The 14,339-nt window shown below is 43.9% G+C and overlaps 1 protein-coding gene across 7 annotated transcripts in view; it reads left to right on the plus strand.

Moving 5' to 3' along the window:
* The window catches only part of LOC121534511 (protein 4.1-like), a 91,778-nt gene that overhangs the window by 18,113 nt on the left and 59,326 nt on the right, over positions 1-14,339 (plus strand). For all 7 annotated transcript variants that reach the window (XM_045205923.1, XM_045205921.1, XM_045205922.1 and 4 more), the window contains exons 2-4: positions 3,866-4,017; positions 9,573-9,710; positions 10,652-10,756. In XM_045205923.1, coding sequence (XP_045061858.1) covers positions 3,877-4,017; positions 9,573-9,710; positions 10,652-10,756 — 384 coding nt within the window. In that variant the 5' untranslated portion in view covers positions 3,866-3,876. The remainder of the gene's footprint in view (positions 1-3,865; positions 4,018-9,572; positions 9,711-10,651; positions 10,757-14,339) is intronic.

Here is a 14,339-nt window from a genome sequence, read left to right on the forward strand (position 1 = left end):
TTAACTAGTCACCCATGTCTTGAATTCCTTTTAAAAGACTCTGATTATCAGTATGTAAAAAATAAAATATAAAATAAGTGTAGGTTATAAACTTACCCTTAGTAGCTACTGTTAGCTAGTTAAGTGTAAAGCTAGCTACTGAATCAATTTAGCTAGTTCGCGTCTGTCCCAACGGAGAGAAAGCGTCTCCAAACGCAGAAGCCCGACTCTAGTGCGATAGGAGAGGGACTGACTGAAACATTCACACATCCATTAATTTACAAAAGGACTAATAGCTCGGCTAGGTGTGAAGAATACCCTAATTTGTGCCACAGTAGAAAGATGCTGCGGTCAGTCAGAGTTGAGTCCTATTGTAAAGAGTATCCTAATGGCCAAAAAAGGGCCAACTTGTATTCGAGGCTTAAGTACTCTAAAGTTTTACATTTATAACTCAATATCACAGACCAGATTTGCCCTAATGAAAAATGCATCAACCCTTACAAATATATACATTTATTATAATTCACATAATAATTCAAACGAAATTAGCCGATTAGGCGAGAAGAGAGACTGCATTCTAAAGACAATCAGAAAGAATGTGTCTTTAACCCTGCATTAAATAATATAACTTATTTTGAACGAAAGCCAGAAAGCCCTATGCTGTTCCTGCTTCTGTTTGCCTATTTGATTAATATCCTACTGATTCTGTGATCAGCCTCATGCAACCGCAAAATGACGGATAAAGCAATTTCACAAATCCGGCTGTTTTTTAAACTTTGCTGTGCCGTATTAAAGGCTTTACAATGTTTTCATTAGAACAGACTCTCTGGTATTATTATATTTGATTTAGTATTGTTTACACTGTTCCAAACTGCCAGATAAATTATATTGTAATCTAACAGCACCTGTTTGTCATGCAACAGTATCTCTTGCACTTTTGACAATGATTATTATTATATATATTTTTTTTTTTTTTGGGGGGGGGTAGATCAGCTTAATATTGCAGATAGATTGTAACTTCCATCAATGTAATTGTCTGCATCACTTCCAATCCCCCATGTTTTTTATATATATACTCCCCTTTATTACTTTTCAACCCCGCCGACAATGATTTTACATGAGGCCTAATTCACATGGTATGTCTAAAATACTTATATCCACTAGGCTAATAAATAATCACATTTTTCCTTTAGATTATTCAATTCACCTATATCATGTTTTTTCAAGTTATCCCTTTCGGAGCACTTGCAAAAGCGATTACGAGTTGTTGAAGGGAAGTGACGAAATGTAAAACAATTTAACTGTAATGAACTTTTTTTTTGTTTCTACTTTGTCATAAGAAGCTTTAACTGGACCGTAGCATATTACTTACTAAAACAGTTGTTACACTGTAAGGTTTTTATTCTAAGAGAAATGGAAATTACAGAGCCTTGCAAAAGTATTCATCCCCCTTGGCGTTTTTACTATTTTGTTGCATTACAACCTGTAATTTAAATGGATTTTTATCCTGTCTTGGTGGTGTTTCTCCTCTGCTGTCTTGGTGGTGTTTCTCCTCTGCTGTCTTGGTGGTGTTTCTCCTCTGCTGTCTTGGTGGTGTTTCTCTTCTCCTGTCTGTTGGAAGGTGAACCTTCGCCCCAGTCTGAGGTCCTGAGCGCTCTGGAGCAGGTTTTCATCAAGGATCTCTCTTTGCTCTGTTCATCTTTCCCTTGATCCTGACTAGTCTCCCAGTCCCTGCCACTGAAAAATATCCCCACAGAATGATGCTGCCACCACCATGCTTGACCGTAGGGATGGTGCCAGGTTTCCTCCAGACGTGACGCTTGGCATTCAGGCCAAAGAGTTCAATCTTGGTTTCGTCAGACCAGAGAATCTTGTTTCTCATGGTCTGAGTCCTTTAGGTGCCTTTTGGCAAACTCCAAGCGGCTTACGTCTGGCCACTCTACCATAAAGGCCTGATTGGTGGAGTGCTGCAGAGATGGTTGTCCTTCTGGAAGGTTCTCCCATCTCCACAGACGAACTCTGGAGCTCTGTCAGAGTGATCATCGGGTTCTTGGTCACCTCCCTGACCAAGGCTCTTCTCCCCCAATTGCTCAGTTTGGCCAGGTGGCCAGCTCTAGGAAGAGTCTTGGTGGTTCCAAACATCTTCCATTTAAGATTGATGGAGGCCACTGTGTTCTTGGGGACCTTCAATGCTGCAGACATTTTTTGGTAGCCTTCCCCAGATCTGTGCCTCGACACAATCCTGTCTCGGAGCTCTACGGACAATTCCTTCGACCTCATGGCTTGGTTTTTGTTCTGACATGCACTGTCAACTGTGGGACCTTATATAGACAGGTGTATGCCTTTCCAAATCATGTCCAATCAATTGAATTTACCACAGGTGGACTCCAATCAAGTTGTAGAAACATCTCAAGGATGATAAATGGAAACAGGATGCACCTGAGCTCAATTTCGAGTCTCATAGAAAAGGGTCTGAATACTTATGTAAATAAGGTATTTCTGTTTTTAATTCTAAAAACCTGTTTTCGTTTTGTCATTATGGGGTATTGCTTGTAGATTTCTGAGAAAAACATTTAATTTAATCCATTTTAGAATAAGGCTGTAACGTAACAAAATGTGGAAAAAGTTAAAGGGTCTGAATACTTTTCGAATGCACTGTATGGCCTCGTTATTGTTATTTTATTGTGTTACTATTTTATTTTTATCTATTTGTCAATTTTCTTACTTTATAACTGCATTGTTGGGAAAGGGTTCGTAAGTAAGCATTTCACGGTAAAGTCTATACTTGTTGTATTCGGCGCATGTGACAAATAAAATCAGATTAGATTTAGTAGTGAGTGATAGTGGCTCTGAGCTCTCACTGGTTTAAGAATGGTGGGTGGCTCTGTGAATAAATGAATGAGAGTTGACTAAATCCGCTCTTCCTTCTCTCTCTCTCTCTCTCTCTCTCTCTCTCTCTCTCTCTCTCTCTCTCTCTCTCTCTCTCTCTCTCTCTCTCTCTCTCTCTCTCTCTCTCTCTCTCTCTCTCTCTTCCTTCTCTCTCTCTCTCTCTTCCTTCTCTCTCTCTCTCTCTCTCTCTCTCTCTCTCTCTCTCTCTCTCTCTCTCTCTCTCTCTCTCTCTCTCTCTCTCTCTCTCTCTCTCTCTCTCTCTCTCTCTCTCTCTCTCTCTCTCTCTCTCTCTCTCTCTCTCTCTCTCTCTCTCTCTCTCTCTCTCTCTCTCTCTCTCTCTCTCTCTCTCTCTCTCTCTCTCTCTCTCTCTCTCTCTGTCTCTTCCTTCTCTCTCTCTCTCTTCTCTCTCTCTCTCTCTTCCCTCTCTCTCTCTTCTCTCTCTCTCTCTTCCTTCTCTCTCTCTCTCTTCCTTCCTTCTCTCTCTCTCTCTCTCTCTCTCTCTCTCTCTCTCTCTCTCTCTCTCTCTCTCTCTCTCTCTTCCCTTCTCTCTCTCTCTCTCTCTCTCTTCCTTCTCTCTCTCTCTCTCTCTCTCTCTCTTCCCTTCTCTCTCTTTCTCTCTCTCTCTCTCTCTCTCTCTCTCTCTCTCTCTCTCTCTCTCTCTCTCTCTTCCTTCTCTCTCTCTCTCTCTTCCTTCTCTCTCTCTCTCTCTCTCTCTTCCTTCTCTCTCTCTCTCTCTCTCTTCCTTCTCTCTCTCTCTTCCTTCCCTCTCTCTCTCTCTCTCTCTCTCTCTCTCTCTCTCTCTCTCTCTCTCTCTCTCTCTCTCTCTCTTCCTTCTCTCTCTCTCCTCTCTCTTTTCCTTCTCTCTCTCTCCTCTCTCTCTTCCTTCTCTCTCTCTCTCTCTCTCTCGCTCTCTCGCTCTCTCTCTCTTTCTCTCTCTCTCTCTCTCTCTCTCTCTCTCTCTCTCTCTCCTCTCTCTCTCTCTCTCTCCCTTTTTCAGTGTGATTCGCCATGACGACTGAATCAGGAGCGGACTCTGAGCCCCAGCAGCAGCAGCAGGAGAAAGGAGGGAAGGAGAAGCAGAGAAAGTTGAAGGCAGTGGAACACTTCCCAGCCGCCGCTGGACACAGCACACCAGCCAGAAGTAACCAGGTGAGCCTTCCACACGCTGTACTCTGCTATAGTACAGTTTGACTTGTGCCCAATGGGGAAGCTCTGAATTTCTGGTTTGACAACTGAGACTAATGTCTGGCACTGGGGGTTGTTTTCAGCCGTAATATGTGTACTGTGATCGTATATATATTATATTGGATTGAGAACGATGGGAAAGCTGTACACATGGTTTGAGAACTGAGTCACTTTGGGCTGGCAGATTGCAGATTGTCTGTTCCTCTAGAAGCTAAAGGTCACGTTATCTTCTGTAAGTGCTTGTTGACAGAGGTCGGCCTGAGCCAGATGCACTCATCTGTAGACTAAATCCTCCTCTCCTCAGCTTCCAAGACAACGGGGCATAGAGTAGCATAGCACCGTGGTTCTCAAACCTCTTGTCGGGGGGGACCCACATCCGTTCCACCCGCAACCGATCTATTTCAGAGCTAACACACACCTGTTTCAACTTGTCAATCACGTCATGAAGCCCTTGACTAGTGAATCAGACGAGGTAGTTCAGTGCTACATCTACGTCTGGGGTTTGAAAACCACTGCTATAGAAAGAGGAGAGGTTCAGATCCAAGCACTAAAGCTACGTCTTAAATGGCACCCTATTCCCTATATACATTTTACATTTACGTCATTTAGCAGACGCTTTTATCCAGAGCGACTTACAGTTAGTGAATGCATACGTTTTATTTTAATTTTTTCATACTGGCCCCCCGTGGGAAAACGAACCCACATCCCTGCCGGCCAAACCCTTCCCTACCTTGGACGACGCTGGACCAATTGTGCGCCGCCCCATGGGTCTCCCGGTTGCGGCCGGCTGCGACAGAACCTGGACTCGAACCAGGATCTCTAGTGGCACAGCTAGCACTGCGATGCAGTGCCTTAGACCACTGCGCCACTCGGGAGCAGTGCACTAATATTGAACAGGGCCCATAGGGCTCGTAGGGTTCTGGTCAAAAGTAGTGCACTACGTAGGGAGTAGGGTGCCATTTGGGACAAGGCCTAAGTAGTAGGGTGAATTTTCTCCAACGCCCTCAGGACAATAAAGAGGTCTGATCTAAGGTCCGTTTTGTGTTTCTGACCCTAATTGTTAAGGTTGTGATTTGGGGAGGGTAAGCCGATCCTAGATCTGTGCTCTAAGGGCATTTCCTCCCCCTCGCCAGATCAGATCAGGTAGTTCAGTTGAACTAACCCTGCATGTGGGGATTAGTGCTAGCTGCGTAGCCATGCACCCTCACAGACAGACTGCTCTGTGTTGTGGTCTGAACACCTTTCAGCTTAACTAAAAAAGCATTGTAATTGTGTATTAGTCCACAGCTGTCAGGCAGCTAGCTGCTCACTGCGGAATCTGGCTATTCTCTGTAGAGTCCAAAACCTTTTCAGGTTAACAAAAAAAAGGTATTAAACTGTGGTCATCTTATGAGTGAATTTGTGTGGGTGAGGTAGGTACAGCTTTTTCAGGGAATAGTCTCATCTGCAGGGCTTGTACTTTAGCTGCAGTGCCTCTTATACACATACACACACAAATACACACACACACATACGCACATACACACACACACACACACAGAGAGACAGGGTTGGTAGCTGCAGTACCTCTCTGTTCTCAACATTAACATAGCTCCCTTGTCATCTTCTGGCGACATGTCAAATTATGAATAAGATTAAAACCTTGAACCAGAACAGGGAAGGGTGTTTTTGTTTTATTTTTTACAAATTGTATGAATATTGAAATAGGTTGTTTGATAGAAGAGTGGAAATAGAGCATGACATTATGATGATTTCTGAATCATGGAGGAAAGAGGGAGAGAGAGAAAGAGGGGGAGACAGAGATTGGGAGAGGAGACAGAGAGGAGGAGAAGAGAGAGAGGAGGGAGAAGAGACAGAGAGGGAGGAGGAGAGACAGAGAGGGAGGAGGAGAGACAGAGAGGAGGAGAGACAGAGAGGGGGAGGAGAGACAGAGAGGAGGAGAAGAGAGAGAGTAGGAGGAGAGACAGAGAGGAGGAGGAGAGACAGAGAGGAGGAGGAGAGACAGAGAGGAGGAGGAGAGACAGAGAGGAGGAGGAGAGACAGAGAGGAGGAGGAGAGACAGAGAGGGAGGAGGAGAGACAGAGAGAGGAGGAGAGACAGAGAGGAGGAGGAGAGAAGAGAGGAGGAGAAGAGACAGAGAGGAGGAGAGACAGAGAGGAGGAGGAGAGACAGAGAGGAGGAGGAGAGACAGAGAGGAGGAGGAGAGACAGAGAGGAGGAGGAGAGACAGAGAGGAGGAGAAGAGAGAGAGTAGGAGGAGAGACAGAGAGGAGGAGGAGAGACAGAGAGGAGGAGGAGAGACAGAGAGGAGGAGGAGAGACAGAGAGGAGGAGGAGAGACAGAGAGGAGGAGGAGAGACAGAGAGGAGGAGAGACAGAGAGGAGGAGGAGAGACAGAGAGGAGGAGTAGAGACAGAGGGTGACACACACATACACACACACAGGCGCACGTACTGACACACACACACACATACACACACTTTAGTTCTGGCACAGTCATGTCTGTAAATCACTCAAATGACCTGTGTTGTCTGCACATTTCTATTGGTCTGGGATGGAGGAAGGATGGAGGAAGGAGTTGAATGGTTTTTGAACATTGGGATTCACTCACAGCATTTTAAAAGTGAGGAAAGCCAAATGTCTTGGAGCCAAAGTACCTTTTTTCTTCTCAGAAGTCAAAGTACTTTGTTGTCAGTGAGGTGGAAAATTTGATTTTCTTCTGGGGACAAAATGGCGGAACACCTTTAACACTAGAACCGCCTGGCCTTTCAGCCTATAAGAACGCTACAGAACATTGAGAAACGCCTATAAGTACCCGCTACGGAACATTGAGAACGCCTATAAGTACCCGCTACGGAACATTGGAAACGCCTATAAGTACCCGCTACGGAACATTGAGAACGCCTATAAGTACCCGCTACGGAACATTGGGAACACCTATAAGTACCCGCTACGGAACATTGAGAACGCCTATAAGTACCCGCTACGGAACATTTTGAACGCCTATAAGTACCCGCTACGGAACATTTAGAACGCCTATAAGTACCCGCTACGGAACATTTAGAACGCCTATAAGTACCCGCTACGGAACATTGGGAACGCCTATAAGTACCCGCTACGGAACATTGAGAAACGCCTATAAGTACCCGCTACGGAACATTGAGAACGCCTATAAGTACCCGCTACGGAACATTGGAAACGCCTATAAGTACCCGCTACGGAACATTGAGAACGCCTATAAGTACCCGCTACGGAACATTGGGAACACCTATAAGTACCCGCTACGGAACATTGAGAACGCCTATAAGTACCCGCTACGGAACATTTTGAACGCCTATAAGTACCCGCTACGGAACATTTAGAACGCCTATAAGTACCCGCTACGGAACATTTAGAACGCCTATAAGTACCCGCTACGGAACATTGGGAACGCCTATAAGTACCCGCTACGGAACATTGAGAAACGCCTATAAGTACCCGCTACGGAACATTGAGAACGCCTATAAGTACCCGCTACGGATCATTGAGAACGCCTATAAGTACCCGCTACGGAACATTGAGAACGCCTATAAGTACCCGCTACGGAACATTGGGAACGCCTATAAGTACCCGCTACGGAACATTGAGAACGCCTATAAGTACCCGCTACGGAACATTGGAAACGCCTATAAGTACCCGCTACGGAACATTGAGAACGCCTATAAGTACCCGCTACGGAACATTGAGAACGCCTATAAGTACCCGCTACGGAACATTTAGAACGCCTATAAGTACCCGCTACGGAACATTTAGAACGCCTATAAGTACCCGCTACGGAACATTTAGAACGCCTATAAGTACCCGCTACGGATCATTGAGAACGCCTATAAGTACCCGCTACGGAACATTGAGAACGCCTATAAGTACCCGCTACGGAACATTGGAAACGCCTATAAGTACCCGCTACGGAACATTGAGAACGCCTATAAGTACCCGCTACGGAACATTGGGAACGCCTATAAGTACCCGCTACGGAACATTGAGAACGCCTATAAGTACCCGCTACGGAACATTGAGAACGCCTATAAGTACCCGCTACGGAACATTGAGAACGCCTATAAGTACCCGCTACGGAACATTGAGAACGCCTATAAGTACCCGCTACGGAACATTGTAAATGCCTATAAGTACCCGCTACGGAACATTGAGAATGCCTATAAGTACCCGCTACGGAACATTGAGAACGCCTATAAGTACCCGCTACGGAACATTGGGAACGCCTATAAGTACCCGCTACGGAACATTGAGAACGCCTATAAGTACCCGCTACGGAACATTGAGAACGTTGCTGGGCGTCTCCTTTAGCATACACATCAGATGCATATCAACCTGCAATGTACGCAAACATCAGCACCAAGGCTTGATAAATAGTGTCTAAACAATTGTAAACCATGAATTGCACGAATAAGCATGAAGAAATATTTGTGAGGAAATATATCCATGAAAAGCATAAGTTATTTCTTTAGAGTCACTGATATGTTTTGTATAATTATACAAAGTCCTAGAGAAAAATGTAGGCCTAAAGCCATTTTTCGACACTTCCAGCCAATGACGCATCAACATTCTAACAGTCTAATAAATACATTATTCTAAAGGCCTGCTGCAACACGTATCGTGTTTTCGTTTCCCATATAAATGTGATTAGCAATAGTGTTATAGTAAATAAAACAGTCCTGTAACAGCTTAAGTAAAACGTAGAGAATGTTATCAACCCACAAGGCGCGTGGTCAAATTATTAACATGAGCGCCAATGATGATGAATAGGCATAACACAAACTCATCATTACACTATTGTTATAAATTAAATTAAACCTCTTCACCCTCCTTATCATTCAGTTATGCCTAATTTTAATTAGATTGTGAAGTAACGTGCACAATTGTCGCCCATTCATTAATTTGCCATTCATTCAGTGAGGAGAGAGACAGCACATTGTCTTGGCAGATTAAGTTCGAAATAGGTGTGGACAAAACTGGTAAAAAGGCTCTTAAATACTTTTCTGTTTGTGATTTCAAAATTCTGACAAATTAGCAGTGTAAAATATAAACATTTAGGAAAAGTCAGGGAAGGAGCAGGACAGTGCTATTATGGGGGGCAATTGTTTTAATTTACAAAAATCAAACATCAGTGGCCGTTGGCCTGTGGCGGTTCTAGTGTTAAACTCCTCTCTCTGTGACTTTAGACTCTGTGGTCATGGGAACCAGTCTGTTTCTGGGTTGTATCACTTCTCTATGTAGTCATATGACGATGGGACCAATCTTAACGGTATGACCAATGATGATGCGATAACCATGGTAGATAAGTGCACTTCCGAAATCTGTTTGACACCCCTGCCATATTGTATTATCGCCTTCCATCATTTAATGACTATACACTGTTATTTCCGTTTCCCTTTCCGTCAAGTGAACAGCAAAACACAAAACTAAACAAACACTTACTAGAAATAAATGGCTGCTAATGAAGTTTTTATTTTCCCTGCTGCAGTCTGAGGACCTTTCGTCTACCAGATCATCTACCAGTCGCCTGTCAATCAAGTCTCCACTGAGGGGAGTCAAGAAGCTGAAGAACACGCAGTGTAAAATCACCCTGCTAGATGGCTCCGATTACACCATGACGGTGGATGTGAGTACAGGGTGATGTGGGAGGAGTGACTTGAGGGGGGAGAGGTCGATGAGAGAGGAGGGAGAGGGAATCCCTGATTCTAATGGTTCTGACTAAATGTGATTATGAGAGGGGGAGAGAGGGAGGAGAGGGAAAGAGAGAGGGAGAGAGAGGGGGAGAGAGAGAGGGAGAAGAGAGAGGGAGAAGAGAGAGGGAGAGAGAGGGGGGAGAGAGAGAGGGAGAAGAGAGAGGGAGAAGAGAGAGGGAGAGAGAGGGGGGAGAGAGAGAGGAAGAAGAGAGAGGGAGAAGAGAGAGAGAGAGGAGGGAGAGAGATAGAGGAGGGAGTGGTTGAGAGAGAGGGAGGAGAGGGGGAGAGAGAAGGAAACATGCAGTGTAAAATCACTCTACTTCATGGCTCTGACTACATTTTTTACATTTTAGTCATTTAGCAGACACTCTTATCCAGAGCGACTTACAGTTAGTGAGTGCATACATTATACTTACTGGCCCCCCGTGGGAATCAAACCAACTACCAACTGAGCTACATCCCTGCCGGCCATTCCCTCCCCTACCCTGGACGACGCTGGGCCAATTGTGCGCCGCCCCATGGGTCTCCCGGTCGCGGCCGGCTACGACAGAGCCTGGATTCGAACCACAATTGGCCCAGCGTCGTCCCGGGTAGGGGAAGGAATGGCCGGCAGGGATGTAGCTCAGTTGGTAGAGCATGGCGTTTGCAACGCCAGGGTTGTGGGTTCGATTCCCACGGGGGGCCAGTATGAAAAAAAGTATGTATGCACTCACTAACTGTAAATTGCTCTCCACACTATACTAGCGTACTACTTGGAAGGAAGCAATTTATTGTGCATACACTCTTAAGTAATATGCTAGTGTGGACATTGGAACGTGAAGTGAGCTCGAATAGTGTTACCCTATTGGATAATGATCTGTGTTTGTGTCACCAGAAACGAGCCAGAGGCCAGCTGCTGTTTGCCAAGGTGTGTGACCGTCTGAACCTGCTGGAGACGGACTACTTTGGCATAATGTACCGCGACGTGGAGAACCAGAAGGTGGAGTACAGAAGGTTCTAGATCAGGGGTGTCAAACTCATTTACCCCGCGGGCCACATTGGGTCTTCACCGAGGTCCGGAGGGCTGCACTTAAACTAGAGGATATTTCCTCACCGTCCAAATTTGCTAAAAATAGTTTTCCATCCATCGCTTTTTGAATTTACGATGCTCCCTGATTGTCTAGCTTTCGTTTCGATGACTGTTATCAAGCTGGACAGAGTGAAGAGACTGTAAATGACTGTTATCAATCTGGACAGAGTGAAGAGACTGTAAATGGCTGTTATCAAGCTGGACAGAGTGAAGAGACTGTAAATGACTGTTATCAAGCTGGACAGAGTGAAGAGACTGTAAATGACTGTTATCAAGCTGGACAGAGTGAAGAGACTATAAATGACTGTTATCAAGCTGGACAGAGTGAAGAGACTATAAATGACTGTTATCAAGCTGGACAGAGTGAAGAGACTATAAATGACTGTTATCAAGCTGGACAGAGTGAAGAGACTGTAAATGACTGTTATCAAGCTGGACAGAGTGAAGAGACTATAAATGACTGTTATCAAGCTGGACAGAGTGAAGAGACTATAAATGACTGTTATCAAGCTGGACAGAGTGAAGAGACTGTAAATGACTGTTATCAAGCTGGACAGAGTGAAGAGACTGTAAATGACTGTTATCAAGCTGGACAGAGTGAAGAGACTGTAAATGACTGTTATCAAGCTGGACAGAGTGAAGAGACTGTAAATGACTGTTATCAAGCTGGACAGAGTGAAGAGACTGTAAATGACTGTTATCAAGCTGGACAGAGTGAAGAGACTGTAAATGACTGTTATCAAGCTGGACAGAGTGAAGAGACTATAAATGACTGTTATCAAGCTGGACAGAGTGAAGAGACTGTAAATTACTGTTATCAAGCTGGACAGAGTGAAGAGACTGTAAATGACTGTTATCAATCTGGACAGAGTGAAGAGACTGTAAATGACTGTTATCAAGCTGGACAGAGTGAAGAGACTATAAATGACTGTTATCAAGCTGGACAGAGTGAAGAGACTGTAAATGACTGTTATCAAGCTGGACAGAGTGAAGAGACTATAAATGACTGTTATCAAGCTGGACAGAGTGAAGAGACTATAAATGACTGTTATCAAGCTGGACAGAGTGAAGAGACTATAAATGACTGTTATCAAGCTGGACAGAGTGAAGAGACTGTAAATGACTGTTATCAGGCTGGACAGAGTGAAGAGACTATAAATGACTGTTATCAAGCTGGACAGAGTGAAGAGACTGTAAATGACTGTTATCAAGCTGGACAGAGTGAAGAGACTGTAAATGACTGTTATCAAGCTGGACAGAGTGAAGAGACTGTAAATTACTGTTATCAAGCTGGACAGAGTGAAGAGACTATAAATGACTGTTATCAATCTGGACAGAGTGAAGAGACTGTAAATGACTGTTATCAAGCTGGACAGAGTGAAGATACTATAAATGACTGTTATCAAGCTGGACAGAGTGAAGGGACTGTAAATGACTGTTATCAAGCTGGACAGAGTGAAGAGACTATAAATGACTGTTATCAAGCTGGACAGAGTGAAGAGACTATAAATGACTGTTATCAAGCTGGACAGAGTGAAGAGACTATAAATGACTGTTATCAAGCTGGACAGAGTGAAGAGACTGTAAATGACTGTTATCAAGCTGGACAGAGTGAAGAGACTATAAATGACTGTTATCAAGCTGGACAGAGTGAAGAGACTATAAATGACTGTTATCAAGCTGGACAGAGTGAAGAGACTGTAAATGACTGTTATCAAGCTGGACAGAGTGAAGAGACTGTAAATGACTGTTATCAAGCTGGAGAGAGTGAAGAGACTGTAAATGACTGTTATCAAGTTGGACAGAGTGAAGAGACTGTAAATGACTGTTATCAAGCTGGACAGAGTGAAGATACTGTAAATGACTGTTATCAAGCAGGACAGAGTGAAGAGACTGTAAATGACTGTTATCAAGCTGGACAGAGTGAAGAGACTATAAATGACTGTTATCAAGCTGGACAGAGTGAAGAGACTGTAAATTGCTGTTATCAAGCTGGACAGAGTGAAGAGACTGTAAATGACTGTTATCAATCTGGACAGAGTGAAGAGACTGTAAATGACTGTTATCAAGCTGGACAGAGTGAAGAGACTGTAAATGACTGTTATCAAGCTGGACAGAGTGAAGAGACTGTAAATGACTGTTATCAAGCTGGACAGAGTGAAGAGACTGTAAATGACTGTTATCAAGCTGGACAGAGTGAAGAGACTATAAATGACTGTTATCAAGCTGGACAGAGTGAAGAGACTGTAAATGACTGTTATCAAGCTGGACAGAGTGAAAATACTGTAAATGACTGTTATCAAGCTGGACAGAGTGAAGAGACTGTAAATGACTGTTATCAAGCTGGACAGAGTGAAGAGACTGTAAATGACTGTTATCAAGCTGGACAGAGTGAAGAGACTGTAAATGACTGTTATCAAGCTGGACAGAGTGAAGAGACTGTAAATGACTGTTATCAAGCTGGACAGAGTGAAGATACTGTAAATGGCTGTTATCAAGCTGGACAGAGTGAAGAGACTGTAAATGACTGTTATCAAGCTGGACAGAGTGAAGAGACTATAAATGACTGTTATCAAGCTGGACAGAGTGAAGAGACTGTAAATGACTGTTATCAAGCTGGACAGAGTGAAGAGACTATAAATGACTGTTATCAAGCTGGACAGAGTGAAGAGACTGTAAATTACTGTTATCAAGCTGGACAGAGTGAAGAGACTATAAATGACTGTTATCAAGCTGGACAGAGTGAAGAGACTGTAAATGACTGTTATCAAGCTGGACAGAGTGAAGAGACTATAAATGACTGTTATCAAGCTGGACAGAGTGAAGAGACTGTAAATGACTGTTATCAAGCTGGACAGAGTGAAGAGACTGTAAATGACTGTTATCAAGCTGGACAGAGTGAAGAGACTATAAATGACTGTTATCAAGCTGGACAGAGTGAAGAGACTGTAAATGACTGTTATCAAGCTGGACAGAGTGAAGAGACTATAAATGACTGTTATCAAGCTGGACAGAGTGAAGAGACTATAAATGACTGTTATCAAGCTGGACAGAGTGAAGAGACTATACATGACTGTTATCAAGCTGGACAGAGTGAAGAGACTGTAAATGACTGTTATCAAGCTGGACAGAGTGAAGAGACTATAAATGACTGTTATCAAGCTGGACAGAGTGAAGAGACTGTAAATGACTGTTATCAAGCTGGACAGAGTGAAGAGACTGTAAATGACTGTTATCAAGCTGGACAGAGTGAAGAGACTGTAAATGACTGTTATCAAGCTGGACAGAGTGAAGAGACTGTAAATGACTGTTATCAAGCTGGACAGAGTGAAGAGACTGTAAATGACTGTTATCAAGCTGGACAGAGTGAAGAGACTGTAAATGACTGTTATCAAGCTGGACAGAATGAAGATACTGTAAATGGCTGTTATCAAGCTGGACAGAGTGAAGAGACTGTAAATGACTATTATCAAGCTGGACAGAGTGAAGAGAC

The sequence above is a fragment of the Coregonus clupeaformis genome, chromosome 21, assembly GCF_020615455.1.
Source record: "Coregonus clupeaformis isolate EN_2021a chromosome 21, ASM2061545v1, whole genome shotgun sequence".
Lineage (NCBI taxonomy): Eukaryota > Metazoa > Chordata > Actinopteri > Salmoniformes > Salmonidae > Coregonus > Coregonus clupeaformis.